Below are 15,340 nucleotides of genomic sequence, written 5' to 3' on the forward strand. Positions count from 1 at the left end.
AAACCAAGGGGCAGGTGCTTAAGACAAAGGCAGAGTCCTGCAGCTGGGCTCAGGTCCATGTAGCAGTCCTGGGGGTGGCGGTTTGGGGTGAAGAGAACCTGGGAGCAGAGGGGTGCGCCCCCCCACCCCCTCTGTACAAGGCGCCCCTGCGAATGCTGGCGGGAAGGGTCCAGCTCCCTGAGCGTCAGGGCACAAGGCCGCCCCTGGATGGTGAGGAGACGACTAGGAAGGTGTCTTATGTCCCAGAGACGGCTGGTTGTAGTATTCTGGGCACGGGGCCCTTGTGACCCCTCCCTCTGTCCATTTTGGGCTTACTTTCCTGACTGTTGAATTGAGAGGAAGCACAGCCTAGTGGGAAGAGCATGCGGGGTGTTTCCTGCTCTGTTACGCACTGGCCTGTGAGATTGGTCAACTCCTTTTTCCCCTCCCCGTGCCTCAGTTTCCCTCCCCGTGCCTCAGTTTCCCAGACGGCAAACTCCTCAGGGCAGGGACTATCTACGGTCTGGTCTGTGTGCACGGTGCCCAGCAAGAGTAGGGCCTGTGGGGGGCCCAATCACACCCTCAGAGTTTGCCCCGCCCACCCCAATGCCTGGGGACATGGGTATGTGTGAAGAGCAAGAGAAATGATTGACGGCGCTTCAGCTTGTCACGGGCTAGAATCTGGTTTATTGTCTCTGCTCAGTAGCTCCCAGGCAAAGCAAGCGCCAGGCGGCAGGGGTGCTGGGTGAGAGGAAAATTGCTCTTGAATTAACCCCCCCTTTGTGGGGTTCCACAGCCCCTCCCCTACCAGGGCCGTCCCGGGCAGGGGCCCTGTGAAGATCCAAACACGTTGCCCCCCCTTTCATGAGCGAGACTGGGGGCTGGGCTGAGCTTAGAGATCCAGACAGGGCGGCAGAGAGGGCAGGGCTGGGGGTCAGGGTTTGGGGACACATGGCTCCGCGTGGGGGCGGGTTCAACAGGGACCCATTTCTGGGGCTTCCAGGAGAAATTGTAGCTGCGGAATTCAGGGGGGGCTGGGGGCCCAGGACGGTTCCACGCTGGGATTGGTCACTGCCCGGGGGTGTAAAACGGGCAAGGAAACGACATTCCCAAAGCTGCGCAGGGATTGGCAGGGCCGTCGCCACGGAGCTGGGCTGCGGATTGGCCCCGCCCCCGCTGGAGGCTGTAAGGCCCTGGGCTGGGCTGGGTGTGGAGCCGGGCTGAGCCGGGGCCTGGCCTGGCGCCGGGTGGAGGAAACAGGCTGGGGAGGCAGGTGGCTGGAAATCTGAGCCCTGGGGGAGGGCAGCAGAGCCCAGGGGAGACGGGAGCGCGGCCCCAACTCTCAGCTCCCTGCTCTCCGGGCCCCAGGGGGCAGCAGGTGGACGAGAACACGAGGCTGCCCCCTACTGGGGGGCCGAGGTGTTGCAGGGACCAGCAGAAGCGGCAGGCGGGGTCAGCGATGGGCAGCAGGGTCTCAGGCTTTGAAATGGGGCCACTTGGTGATGAGCCTGTAGAGGGCGTTCCCGGGGCAGTCGGTGGGGTTCACGTTGCGATGCCCCTTCAGGGTGTAGTCGCGTCTGAGGTAGCCCCGGGAGATGGCGCATTGGATCAGGCCCCGGGCGGCGTTCAGGGCGGCGGGGCTGGGGGTTCTGCCTGCAGGACAAAGCAGCCCCCAGTGACTCTCAGCCTGGCCCTGTCTGTGCCCAGGGGATGTGACGTAACCACAATAAAGCCCCCCCGCCCCCTGGCATCGACTGGCCCTGTCAGTGTCACTTCCCCCCCCAGTGTTCAGTAATGACCCCCCCCAGCTACAGCCCCCTGCCCCCTCCGCACATCTAGTTCCCTTCCCTGCCCCACAGCTCCCATTAGGCTGGGAACAGGAGCAGTGCAGGGCAGGGTCTCCAATCCTATAGTCCCCCACCCTTTAGTGACACCCTCGGCCCCCCACCCTATGCCCCTGCACTCCGCCCCACACATAAATGTGTACAGGTACTGCTGTAGCCCAACTCCCCGTCAGAAGAAGTGGTCGTGAGACTACAGTATCTGTAAGAAATTTAAGTTACTGTCACCCCTGGAAGGGACCCACGTACCGGTGTAACTGCCCATGAAGCTGACTCCCAGAGATATTTTATTCATGGACGGGGCATGTGCCCCCCTTGTGGTCCAGCCGCGGCCCTCGTAGACTCTGCCGTCCTCACCAACCAGGAAGCTGCAGACAGAGAGCAGCGTGAGACCCGTATACCAGCCACACACCCCTCCCTACATCACTCACCCTGCCCAAGTTCAAACCTGGGACCCTCGGAGCCAGACCCTCAATGCTCTGCTGTGCAGCTACAGACCCAGTGGACTGGTGTGTGTGGGGGGTATCCTGTATTGCCCCTGTTTGGCCAATAGGGGGCGCTGTGTGGAACACCCCCTGTGGCCGCAGCCCTGGACCCCGACGGGACACAGCTGGGGGGTGAGCGTGGGCTGTAGCTGTCCCAGATGGGCATCGGGGGAACAGAACAGGGACCTCCCACCCCACGGGAAATTCCCAGCTGGGTTTCCGTCCCCTCCATCACTGCTCAAGACGGTTCACGGAGCAAACTCTCCAGACAGGTTTTGGTTCGGGGGGCCAAGGCGGCCCCAGCAAATCGCATTGGTAACGCTGGCGGGGGGCGGTGTCACGTACCAGCTGGGCACAGGCGACACGGGGTCTATCGGCCGAGCTCTGGGACAACCCAGGGGCCCCCTGTGCCCTCCCCTCCACCCGCTCCATCGCTGCCCCCTCCCATGCCCCTGCCTCAGGGACTCCCCCAGCCCCTCCCTGGCTTCTCTCTGACAAGGGCTCGGTGCCCCCCACCCTCCTTCATAGAAAAGGGTGGGCAGAGCTGGGGGTGCCAACACTTCCCTGCACCCCCGTGTGTTCCTCTGCCCCCCCCCCCCGGTGTCCAAAGGGGAGACAGCAGGATTGGGGGGGGCTGGGCCGGGTGCTGGGAGACAGGCCCACAGCCCAGACGGTCCCGTCCTGCAGCCCCCTGGATCCTGGCCTAGGTGCACGTGAGGCAGCCGCTGGGGGCGGCAGGGGGGGGCACTGGCGCTTGGGCAGGGCACGGGGGGGGGCAGCTGTCAAGACACTGCCTGAGAAACAGCTGTAGGAGCCACTGGGCTGGCGCTGCCTGGACCCGGCTCCTGCCCTCTCCCTCCTCCCCCCATCTTGGTACATCCCTGGGCCCCCTCATCTCTCGCCCACCTCCCCCTTCACAGGGGGCTTCCACCTCCTGAAGGAAGGGGCTCGGTATATCCCCCACTTCACCTTCCCGCAGACCAGGGCGCTCTGTGTCCCCCCCCCCCACTCCCTCTCCCCCCGCAGCTGGCGGTCCGGGTGCACCCTTCCCCAGAAATACTAAATTCTCATCTGCTCTCTCTCTCCCCCAAGTGCAGTCTCTGCTGCTCCCTGTGGCTGCCTGGGGCAGCGACCCCGACTCAGCCTCCTGCCGTGGGGAGCTCCCACCCCACCGAGCCCCGCTCACTTGTAGCCGATGTCGGCCCAGCGATTCCTGTCCATGTGGTCGTTCTGGATTCCTTTGACCACCCGGCTGCAGGCGGCCTGCGAGGAGCAGGATTTCCCGTCCGTGTGGTGGATGATGAGGAGGGGCACCGGGGTTTTCAGCGGGACCCTGCTCTTTGGGGGCCGGGCCCCCCACTGGCTGCGGGAGACGATGGTGGGGCATCCTGCACCGAGCGGGGGAGGGGAGAAAGGGCTGGGTTAAGGTGGGTGTCCCCCCAACCTGGCCCAGCCCCCGCAGCAGGCTCAGGCCCAGAGGGCTGCCGACTCCGACTGAGGCCGTTCCGGGAGATTTTTGACCCCCACCGGGCCGTCATGCTCCTGATCCCGGGAGGGGGCAGGCGGGGCCGGGCGGGTTGGCAGCCCGAGGCTCAGGGCCGGCACTCGGTGTGGAGCTGGGGCGGGCAGGCCAGCAAAGACCGGGCATGGTGACGTGGTCATTGGCCTCCCTCTGGCCTGTCCCCTCCGCTCTGCAGCCTTTTCACGCTCTGCTTCCGGAGGCCCCTGGTCCTTCTGGTCTCCTGCTGCTCCCCCCTGCCCCTCTGCCAGAGCCCTTCAGAGTCGGGGTGCCCAGGGTGGAGTCCACTGCCCCAGAAATCAGAAGCTCAGAACAGCTGGTCCTGAGAAGAGGTTCCTGGTGCACAAGCAGCCGGTGGAACTCCTTGCTGCTGGGCCACCAGCGGAACCAGCAGTGGATTAAAGGTTTCCATGGAGACTAGGAGCAGCCAGGCTGGGAGTGGGGGGCACTGGCTGGGCTCCCACCCCAGGGCCTGGTACAGCCGCTACCTGACAGGTTCAGGAGGGAAATCCCCTTGGGGCTGGGTGATTCCACCACGGGCCACTAGGGGGTGTCTCACCCCTCCCCGGGGAGCACCTGGCCCTGGCGGCTGCGGGAGACGGGACACCGGGGTAGATGGGCCCTGCTCGGATGCAGGAGACGATTTCTAGGCTGCAGGGACATTCCCAGCATGAACCCGGATAACGAGGCTTTGGTGGGAGACGGGGACCAGCTAGTGGTTTTACTAGTCCACCCCCACCCCTCTGCCCCTGTTCTCCCTCTCCCCAAGCCCCCTTGCTCGTGCCCTTCCCCACACAACCTCAAATCATCCCCCCTACCCTCCCAGCTGCTGGCACTTTCTAGCTCTCGGTTGCCCCTGTGGTGCTCCGGATGGAGCTAGCCTAGCAGGAGACACAGCCTGGCTGGGAGGTGGGTGACAGTCTGCGATCAGCGCCCCATGGGCAGGGCCAGGTTGCTTGGGGTCGATAAGCACTCGGCAGCAGGGTGAGGATGCGGCCCTGCCTGGTGGAGGGGTGTGCTGGGCAGGAGCCGAGGGGCGTCTCCAGTTCTGTAGAGGCAGATCCAGCCCCGAGCACCAGCCCAGGGGGTGTGCTAGTTGGGGGTGTCCATCATGCATTTCCCAGTCCTTTGTATCTGCCCCCTCATTCTCAGCTGCACGGAGGTTTCCACAGTGCTGACCCCCAACCCCGATCTAGGGGGAAACGAACTCACCAAGCACCACGGCGCAGAGCGCGGCGAACCACACGACCTGTGTCAGCAGCAGCATCGTCCTCTCGCTGGGTCCTGTGGGGACATGCACCCGTCACGTCCTGCTACCCCCAGGAGGGGGCGCTGCTGGGCTGGAGTCAACCCCCCACCCCCACTCTGAGCCCCTGGGGATCAGCTATCCCTGCGCTCAGGCTGCCTCGGGCTCCAAGCCCATCCTGTCACCTGTGCGCAGCCTCCCAGCCCTGCCCCTATGTCCCTTCCTGGAGCAGCAGCTGCCCCTGGCTGGACTCACAGCCCCTGTCCAGCTGGGGCTGCACAGAGCAGAGCTGTGCTGGGGGCAGAGTCTTCAATGGAGACTGACGCCCCATGGGGGACACAGCGGTGCTGGCTTCTGCCCACTGCACCGAAACTCGAAATAAGATACGCCAGGGGTTCTTGCAACCCCCCTCTAAGTTGCTCACGACCTCCCAAGACCCACAGTTTGAGAAATGTGGAGATACGCAATTTGAGCTGTGCAATTTGTGTATCTTATTTCAATCTTATTTCGAAATAGCTTATTTCCTAATTTGGCGCTCTCTACACCTCACCGAATTTCGAAATAACCTGCTATTCCAAAACATCCCTTCCTCTTTGCAAAATGAGGTTTACAGGGACATCGGAATAGTAAGCCCATTATATTTCGAAATAATGGGCTCTCTGGGAAGACGCAGGATAGCTATTTTAGAATATTCCGGTATCCTGAAATAGTGTTGCCGTGTAGACATAGCCTAAGAGAGATCCGGGATTAGGGTCCTGATATGCCAGGCACTGCCCAGACACACAGTGACCGAGATCAGGGCCCCGTCGGGCCGGGCGTCGCCCAGACACACAGTGACCGAGATCAGGGCCCCGTCGGGCCGGGCGCCCAGACACACAGCGACCGAGATCAGGGCCCGTCGGGCCGGGCGCCGCCCAGACACACAGTGACCGAGATCAGGGCCCGTCGGGCTGGGCGCCGCCCAGACACACAGTGACCGAGATCAGGGCCCGTCAGACCGGGCGCCGCCCAGACACACCGTGACCGAGATCAGGGCCTGTCGGGCCGGGCGCTGCCCAGACACACAGTGACCGAGATCAGGGCCCCGTCGGGCCGGGCGCCGCCCAGACACATAGTGACCGAGATCAGGGCCCCGTCGAGCCGGGCGCCGCCCAGACACACAGTGACTGAGATCAGGGCCCCATCGGGCCGGGCGTCGCCCAGACACACCGTGACCGAGATCAGGGCCCGTCGGGCCGGGCGCCGCCCAGACACACAGTGACCGAGATCGGGGCCCCGTCGGGCCGGGCGCCGCCCAGACACACAGTGACCGAGATCGGGGCCCCGTCGGGCCGGGTGCCGCCCAGACACACAGTGACTGAGATCGGGGCCCGTTGGGCCGGGTGCCGCTCAGACACACAGTGACCGAGATCAGGACCCCGTCAGGCCGGGTGCTGCCCAGACACACACAGTGACCGAGATCAAGGCTCCACCAGACAATGAATGACTGAGATCACAGCTCCATCGTGCCAGCTGTGAAGTGCTGAAGGCTGGAATGTTATTGCCTCAATAATGCTGTTTTGGCTGCCTGGTGCTTCTGTTCTTGGTCCTGGGACCATCCTTACCGCTATGCAGAATACTCAGATGTCTTCGACCTTGCAAGGTGGCCCTGGGTTCCTCCTGCTGCAGAGCTGCCGATCCCGACTGTGCTCCCCTCCTCAGGAGCCTTTTAAGGGAGCTGCTCCCCATCCCCTGCCAAGCTCCTCCTCTGGCTGGGCAGGTCTTGTGGGCGGTCAGGGCAAAGCTGCCAGAAGTATTGCCAGCGCCGTATTTTCCCATGTCACTGGGTTGTTTCTCCATTGCTCCCCACCCCACTTCCTCATCCACATCGTCAATAAGCAGGGCGGACCTGTGTTTGCCAGGCGTCTTCCTCGCTGAGCAAATCACACATGGAAATGGAAACAGAAGGGGCATTCCCTGCAATATCCCTACCCACTCTGCCACCAGTGTGCTGAGTGGTTCCCCCACTCCTCCCTCTCCAGGGCTGGGAGCATGGGATTCTGATGTGGAGCTACAAACCATTTGCTGCACCCAGTGTTCTTGGCACCAGATCTTGGACAAAACGAGCCCAAGCGAGGTGTCTGTGGAAAGCCGATGATTCACTGCTCCAGTTTACCCCGTTCCGAGGTAGGTATGATGGTTGTATTGGAAGTGATGACTATTGGCTCTGTTCTTGTTTTCCAGATGTTTCCTTCTAGTGCAATCTCTAGGCTTGGCCAATCTCTCGTGAAAGGGTTGCCCACCAAGCGACTAGCAGCACTTGACTGACAATGCACCTTGAGCGGTGCCGATCCACATCTGAGGAGCTTTGTGGGGAACCTTCTGACCGGCACGTAAGTAATGGCTGGTGCCCCCCAAAAAAGATGGAGTCGTGCATGGTCATGTGCCAAACTCCATCCTGGGACGAACTTTCACACAAGAGCCGTAGGATTCCCTCTATGTGGGCGAGGGTACAAAAAGGCCCGTGCAGGTTCCTCCATCTTTGTCTTCATTCCAGCTCATCGCTTCTGGAGCATCTTTGCTAGGAATGGAGCCGGAAAGGACTGCTGCTCACAGAGGATGTATTCCAGAGACGTTTAAGTTAGCACTTTGCTCCATCTCTGCAGCAAGCCTGCACCAGAAACTTTGTACTGGGTGCATGTCATATGTTTCCTTTACTAATTTTACTCTCAACTCTTTCTTTCTTTCTTTCTTTCTTTCTTTCTTTCTTTCTTTCTTTCTTTCTTTCTTTCTTTCTTTCTTTCTTTCTTTCTTTCTTTCTTTCTTTCTTTCTTTCTTGAATAAACCTATAGATTTTAGAGGCTAAAGGACTGGCCCTTTTTGGGGTGAGATCTGAGGTACAAATTGACCTGGGATTGCAGTGGGTCCTTTGGGATCAGATGAACCCGTTCAGATTTGGTGAAACTGGTTTTCGTACCCTCTTCTCTGCATAAGGAGGGGTACTGGCTGTGCAGAGGAGAAGCTGGAGTGCCTAATGGGATTTCTTGGGTGAATTCTTGCTTGCCAGTAGGGCACACAGAAATGACTACAGGTATGTCTACACTACAGCGTTATTTCAAAATAGCTTATTTCGAAATAAGGCATCTACACACAAAATGCATTTTGCTATTTCGAAATAGCGCGTCCACACTGAGTGGACGTTGAATCACATTTAAGGCCGGCCAGAACCAGGTCCAGAAGGGCATCAGGTCAGGAGTTACTTTGTGTGGCTGCTGCCTGAGGCTATCTGAGGTCTGTGCTTAAAGGGACCCCCCTGGACAGCCAGTTCTCAGCTTTCCCTGCTTGCTTGCCTACCTCATGAGGAACAGCAAAGCATTTTGTCTCTGCATGCTCTGGTTGCCCTCACTCGGGACACCACAGCACTCTGCAACATGGAGCCAGAGCTGCCCCTGGGCTCTCTGGTGCTTCTCATGGATTCGTTGCTGCGAGCCTGGCTGCGCTTTCTGCAGGCTGCCACCCGGGCTGTCCAGTGGGGGACTGTCTGTATCCAGGAGGCCCTGCAGGAGAGCTTCCACCCTGAGGAGCACTAAGAGCCTCCCTGGTCTGCCCCATTGGGGGCTTGTGCCTCTTTCCTCCCTCACGTCCTTTCACTTACCCCTCCCTAACCCCCCTTCCTGATGTCAAATAAAATACAAGTATTTTCATGAACACAAACTCCCTTTATTTACCAAAGGGGGGGGGGAGATGAAACTCCGGTGAGACTGGGAAAGTAAGCGGGAGAGGGGAGGGGGAAACCTGTGAGGAGGGAGCTGGAAGGGGGAAGCAAGGGGAAGAAGGGGGAGGGGAAGCTCAGGGCTCAGGGTTGGGGGTCTCTCTGGAACAACTTGATCTCCACCCTGGATTAGGAAGGCGCCTGCCTACTCCGGGCCCTGTCAGGCTCCTGGGAGCCGGCAGACTGGTCCTGGGACGCGATGGAGGGCTGGCTGCTAGTGGCTTGCTGGCTCATGTTTTGGGGCCACTGAGTAGTGACTGCTGGCTCCGGGCTGGCAGGCTTGGAGCTGGCACAGGCACTGTGGCCAGAGTCGACCCCTTTAAGGGCTCTGGGGAGGGGGGAGGGAGAGGAGTGTTCTTGGTTGAGGCTGGAGTGGCCACCAGGGCACCCTGGGAAGGCTGGAGGCCCCCTATTTCGATAGAAGTGTCTACACAGCACTTATTTTGAAATAGCTATTTCGATTTTAGCGTTATTCCTCGTGGAATGAGGTTCACCAAATTCAAAATAAACGTTCTGCTATTTCAAATTAATTCCGAAATCGCGGTCTGGCTGTGTAGACGCTAGGAAAGTCCTTTCAAAATAACGGCTGTTATTCTGAAATAACTTTGATGTGTAGACATACCCTAATTTAGTACGCCTGATTGTGGAAGATCCCCTGTCTTGGGCTGTAAGTAGCCCTGTCTTTAAGCAATTCTCCTGGATTCGAACTTCACAGTGGTGCCTGAGGAACTTTGTTATTTTATACCATGGCAGTTTGTGTACCCTTCAAAGTGCCCCAGACACACAGTGACCGAGATCGGGGCCCCGTCGGGCCGGGTGCCACCCAGACACACAGTGACCGAGATCAGGGCCCGTCGGGCCAGGCGCCGCCCAGACACACAGTGACCGAGATCAGGGCCCGTCGGGCCAGGCGCCGCCCAGACACACAGTGACCGAGATCAGGGCCCGTCGGGCCGGGCGCCGCCCAGACACACAGTGACCGAGATCAGGGCCTGTCGGGCCGGGCGCCGCCCAGACACACAGTGACCGAGATCAGGGCCCGTCGGGCCGGGCGCCGCCCAGACACACAGTGACCGAGATCGGGGCCCCGTCGGGCCGGGCGCTGCCCAGACACACAGTGACCGAGATCAGGGCCCCGTCGGGCCGGGCGCCGCCCAGACACACAGTGACCGAGATCAGGGCCCGTCAGGCCGGGTGCTGCCCAGACACACAGTGACCGAGATCGGGGCCCCGTCGGGCTGGGCGCCACCCAGACACACAGTGACCGAGATCAGGGCCCGTCAGGCCGGGTGCTGCCCAGACACACAGTGACCGAGATCAGGGCCCGTCGGGCCGGGTGCTGCCCAGACACACAGTGACCGAGATCAGGGCCCCGAAGTTTCCAGTCTACTCCCCACACCTTTTGTCCCAGTGTCCTTTGGGGAATGGGGCTGGTTTTACTGATCAGGTTGTATCAGTACGACAGCAGTGCCCGTGCAGTGATACCAGAATAAAGGCACCTGGTCTCCAGTCAGATCCATCTACCCATCCCACCTGGGAATAGTTCTCGCCTTGTAGCAAGGGTTACCTACCTGGCAGGTAATGTCTGAGCGAGCATGGCTCAGTATCACTCCTACAGCATTTGTGTGTGGACAAGTTCAGCTTGTGGGGGTGACATTAGCCACATTCTTCCGCTGCCCCGTGCCTCAGTTTCCCCCTTCAGAAGCAGGGGTAGTAACACAGCCTCTGTTGCCCAGGGCAGCTAGTGAGAAGGGCTAGGGGCCAGGCACTGTTAGCTCAGCAGGGGGTGCTGTTGCTGCCGCAGGCTAGGACATGGCCGGGGAAGGAGCAACTAGGGTGTCGCAGCTCAGGGACACTGCACCCGTCCTGCCCCTCCTCGGGTTAGCAGGGGCACTGCCCTGGGCTCCTGGCACTGCGGCCGCCCCCTCACCTGGGTGCGGGTGTTATTATCTGTTTAGCACATGACACTAGAGTTCCCTGTGGCAACCCCAGTTTCATGTTTGCAACAGAGCTTGCACCGTGTGCGCCAGGCGAGGTGTCTGGGAACCGCTCGTGACTCACTGCTGCGGGTAACGCCACATGGCTGCAGGGAGCAGGGGTGCGGGCGAAGCTCTGGGCTTTGCCCATGGACTGGGCTGCCAATGGGGTGGAGGCTGAGTGGCACCAGGGGAGCAATTGGCCGACGAGGGAAGGACTCGTAAAGTGCTGACAAGGGGCTTTGGGAGGTGCCCGTCCACCTCTGCTGGGCCGTCCTGCGGGTGCTCCGACGAGCCTGGGAGCCGGGGATTCCCCCTGGGAGGACCCGAGCCAAGCCGGGCCACGTGCCTGCAACCACCATCGTGTTGGCTTACCGTTCCATAGCAAGACCAATGGGATTCCCTCCCCAGGGCCAGGCTAGAGAGGACCGGGGAGGGGGAACCGCCATCTCCGGCTTCATTCCGGCTCATTACTTCAAGAGCATCTTTGCTATGACCTGAGCCCAGATGGACCGATGCCCCATGCGCACAAAGGACGCCTTCCAGACTTTTCAGGGAGCAGTTTATTCCACCGCTGCTACAAGCCTGCACCAGGGACTTTGTGGGTACGTCCAGACTACACCTCTCTGTCGACAGAGAGATGTAGATTAGGCACATCGAAATTGCTAATGACGCAGGTATTTAAACATCCCGCGCTTCATTAGCATAAACATGGCCGCCGCCTTTTTTTTTTAAATGGAGCTTTTTTGAAAAAGAAAACGCAGTCTAGACGTGGAGCTGTCAAAAATAAACCCTTTTTGGACAGATCCTGTAAATCTCAGTATCTGTATCTTTGAGGAATACAGGAGCTGTCGAGAAAGGCTTTATTTTCGACAGATCCGCATCTAGACTGCCGGGTTTTTTTTCCCAAAAACCTCCTTTCTTTTTCGAGTGGTCCCCGTGGGTGCTCCACTCGTGGTGTCAAGCTCGTCCCGGCTCCACGGATCCGGAGACTTGCATAGCCGTGCTCCGCTGGACCATGCAAGCGCAAGCAGTGGCTCGCGCCGTTCGCGCCTTTGATCCGCTGCACGCAAGTCCGGCCCCTGCTCACTTCCTTCCAACCACCCTCGGTCGCGAACGGAGCTCCATCTTTCCCTCAGGGTTTCTCCTGACCTCAGACCTGTAAATAGTTACTGACAAACCAAGTTTCTCTTAGTCTTATCTGTTCTTAGTCTGGTTCAAAATTCTTTAAAAAAAATAAAATAAAAATGTGTTACTCAACGGGAGGATACACTCTCTGTGAGGAACGCCTGGGACCCCAGGCTTTAAGAAATGTTCACTCTGCCGGGAGCCCATGCCAGTATCGGATGGGCATGAGGCGTGTCTACGGTGCTTGGGAGAGGCACATGCACCACAGCGGTGTCAGCGCTGCTGTCAGCTGACAGCCAGAGCCCGCAAGGATCGGGAGCAGCGTTTGAAAATGCTTTCAATAAATAAAGCGTTACAGCCTGCTGAGCCGTCCACCTCTTCTGGGCACAAGTGCACCATTATGGGCAGCGAGACTTCTGCGTCAAAGAAGCCCAAGCTGTCCCCAACCCGGTCTCTGCCAGAGGCTCTTGGTACCAGACAGGGTTTAAAAGATGGCCTGGGCACATCAGGGGTAGCTGGGGCAGAGTTTCAGCAGGCACCGAACGACAATGGAAAAAAACCCGCCGGCGGTGGCACCGAGAGTACAGTCGGCACCGACACCATCGGGACTGCGGGAACTGACAGCCGCACCAGCCGCACCGGGGGCATCGGCACCAGCAGCAGGAGCAGCTGCGATGCCTGCGGCACTAGAGTTACCAGCTCCGGCAATGTTGAAACCACAGGTGACTTCGCCGGCACCAGAGAAAGTGCCCTCAGCACTGTATGCCCGGGGACCAGTGCAGGCTAATCTCACAGCAGCACCGGAAGAAGCCCTTACACACAGAAGCATGTATACAGGGCTCAATTCTCTCTCCAACTTTCTCTCCGGGGCCACCCCTCTGCCCACAATTACATCATTTGCATTACAACACGGCACACAGCGCAGTGTCTCCTGATCGCTACTCCTGCTATAGGGAGCCAAGATACAGAGAGAGGAGGATGTCTCTCTCCCAGTCTCCATCTCCAAGGCACACACTGCATTATTCACGCTCGCCAATCCGGCCACCAAGGCGTCATTACTATACAAGGCATAGTAGTGTGTTCTCTTCATAGAATCACAGAATACTAGGACTGGAAGGGACCTCGAGAGGTCGAGTCCAGTCCTCTGCCCTCATGGCAGGACCAAATACTGTCTAGACCATCCCTGATAGACATTTATCTAACCTGCTCGTAAATATCTCCAGAGATGGGGATTCCACAACCTCCCTGGGCAATTTATTCCAGTGTTTGACCACCCTGACAGTTAGGAACTTTTTCCTAATGTCCAACCTAAACCTCCCTTGCTGCAGTTTAAGCCCATTGCTTCTTGTTCTATCCTCAGAGGCCAAGATGAACAAGTTTTCTCCCTCCCCCTTATGACACCCTTTTAGATACCTGAAAACCGCTATCATGTTCCCCCTCAATCTTCTCTTTTCCAAACTAAACAAACCCAATTCTTTCAGCCTTCCTTCATAGATCATGTTCTCTAGACCTTTCATCATTCTTATTGCTCTTTGCTGGACCCTCTCCAATTTCTCCACATCCTTCTTGAAATGTGGTGCCCAGAACTGGACACAATACTCCAACTGAGGCCTAATCAGCACAGAGTAGAGCGGCAGAATGACTTCTCGTGTCTTGCTCACAACACACCTGTTAATGCAGCCCAGAATCCTGTTTGCTTTTTTTGCAACAGCATCACACTGCGGACTCATATTCAGCTCGTGGTCCACTATAACCCCTAGATCCCTTTCTGCCGGACTCCTTCCTAGACAGTCGCTTCCCATTCTGTATGTGTGAAACTGATTGTTCCTTCCTAAGTGGAGCACTTTGCATTTGTCTTTATTAAACTTCATCCTGTTTCCCTCAGACCATTTCTCCAATTTGTCCAGATCATTTTGAATTATGACCCTATCCTCCAGATTAGTCACAACCCCTCCCAGCTTGGTATCATCTGGAAGCTTAATAAGCGTCCTTTCTATGCCAATATCTAAATCGTTGATGAAGGTATTGAACAGAGCCGGTCCCGAAACAGACCCCTGCGGAACCCCACTTGTTATACCGCTGGAAACCATTTTCATATTTAGCTAGAAACCATCTTGTATAACAGAAACCATTTCAGCTTCTTGCTCTTGCACGTAGTCCAGAGTGAACTTTCCCCCACCCCATGTGCCAGGCCAGGCTATTGAGCGGTTTGCAAGGGAGCGCTCACTCCTTTTTACCTGCCCCCCTTTCTTGCTGATAAGGGGTTTGCCTTTTCAGTTTAATTGAGGATTTCTGTAATTGGATACCCTGACGTCAGACTTGTTTGGTTAAGGGTATAAAGATACTAGGATTGATTGTATTAGCAGCCTTACTGGGCCCGGCTCTGCTGGGACCAAGTTTGGCTCACTCTGTGCCTTATTGATCAATAAAGCTGTTTGTTAGCCGCCATAACCCCCCTTTTCCTCCCCGAGTTACTGGGGAGCAGGTCACACTCACAGGTGTGCCTGGGCGCCTGGTGTTTTAACCCAAAAGAGATCCTGAGCACCCCAGTGGTGATGGGGTTTAGTTGGGAAAAGCCCTATCCACCCCCTTGCTGCAGTCCCTTGCTGGCAATGAATGTAAAGTGGCGGTGCCTCCAGCTGGCTGGCCTTGTACACACACTGGTGCCTTGAGAGCCTCCAGGAATATACTCATCCCAACATAAATCTGGATCTAATTCCAGAACAACTACAAATCACAGACACCTAATAGAACACTTTAAAATAAACAATCTTTACTTAACTTAAATCAGCAGGGATTAACAGATTAGCAAGGAACAGCATTAACAAAACACATCACCATAATTGAAGCTTATATAGCTACACAACAGTGACCCCACCCCAGAGCGTGCACACCCCTGGACTCTCAGCCCCAGGCACTTGCTTGCGTGGGCGCGCTGATGTTGCAGCCGTAGTGGAGATTCGATCCAGGCTAGACAGCAGCTCTGTCCCAGGCAGCACTTTTCCAACAAGGCCCAGAAACGTACTGCCTCGTGCTGTGCCTATCGGAAGCAGCTAAAACCCAGTTCCAACAGGCATCTAGTAGCTGCACCCAACAGCCCCTGCACTGGATCCATGTCCTTGGCAGCAGCCTGGCTCCCCCTTCGGTTCCAAACTCCAAGGCAGAGTCGCAGACTGCCAGGCCTCTTTCTTCAAGCACATGGAGAGAGCAGTCCTCTCTCCCACCAGAGTCCTTCCTTCCTGTTTTTCCCCAGGGCTCATGGGATTGTAGTCTGGATTGTAGCACACAGGGTCTTTTCAGAATAAAAGACGGAGCTTGTAGACGGAGCTTGTAGACGGAGCTTGGTCCTGCCTTGCGGGCGGGGGGCTGGACTCGATGACCTCTCGAGGTCCCTTCCAGTCCTATTATTCTATGA

General features: G+C 58.0%; 1 protein-coding gene across 1 annotated transcript; it reads right to left on the bottom strand.

Moving 5' to 3' along the window:
- Nucleotides 1–639: 639 nt before the first annotated feature.
- LOC142823810 (peptidoglycan-recognition protein SC2-like) lies at nt 640–6,924 on the bottom strand. The gene is made up of 5 exons (XM_075915269.1): nt 6,675–6,924; nt 5,037–5,108; nt 3,492–3,693; nt 2,070–2,188; nt 640–1,632 (listed from the first exon to the last, which is right to left on the bottom strand). Exons 1-5 carry the CDS (start codon nt 6,907–6,909, stop codon nt 1,454–1,456), a joined length of 807 nt encoding a protein of 268 aa, XP_075771384.1. The 5' UTR covers nt 6,910–6,924; the 3' UTR covers nt 640–1,453.
- Between the last annotated feature and the right edge of the window lie 8,416 nt (nt 6,925–15,340).

Source organism: Pelodiscus sinensis, unplaced genomic scaffold (assembly GCF_049634645.1).
Source record: "Pelodiscus sinensis isolate JC-2024 unplaced genomic scaffold, ASM4963464v1 ctg34, whole genome shotgun sequence".
In the NCBI taxonomy this organism is placed as follows: Eukaryota; Metazoa; Chordata; order Testudines; family Trionychidae; genus Pelodiscus; species Pelodiscus sinensis.

Bases quoted from the DNA above. Each gene is read 5' to 3' on its own strand.
- LOC142823810 (XM_075915269.1), bottom strand. From the start codon at position 6,909: ATGGAGAAACAACCCAGTGACATGGGAAAATACGGCGCTGGCAATACT. The intron at 5,109-6,674 runs GTAAGGATGGTC...ATGTCCCCACAG, and splicing joins TCTGAGTATTCTGCATAGCG to GACCCAGCGAGAGGACGATG. The intron at 1,633-2,069 runs GTACGTGGGTCC...TTTGTCCTGCAG, and splicing joins CTTCATGGGCAGTTACACCG to GCAGAACCCCCAGCCCCGCC.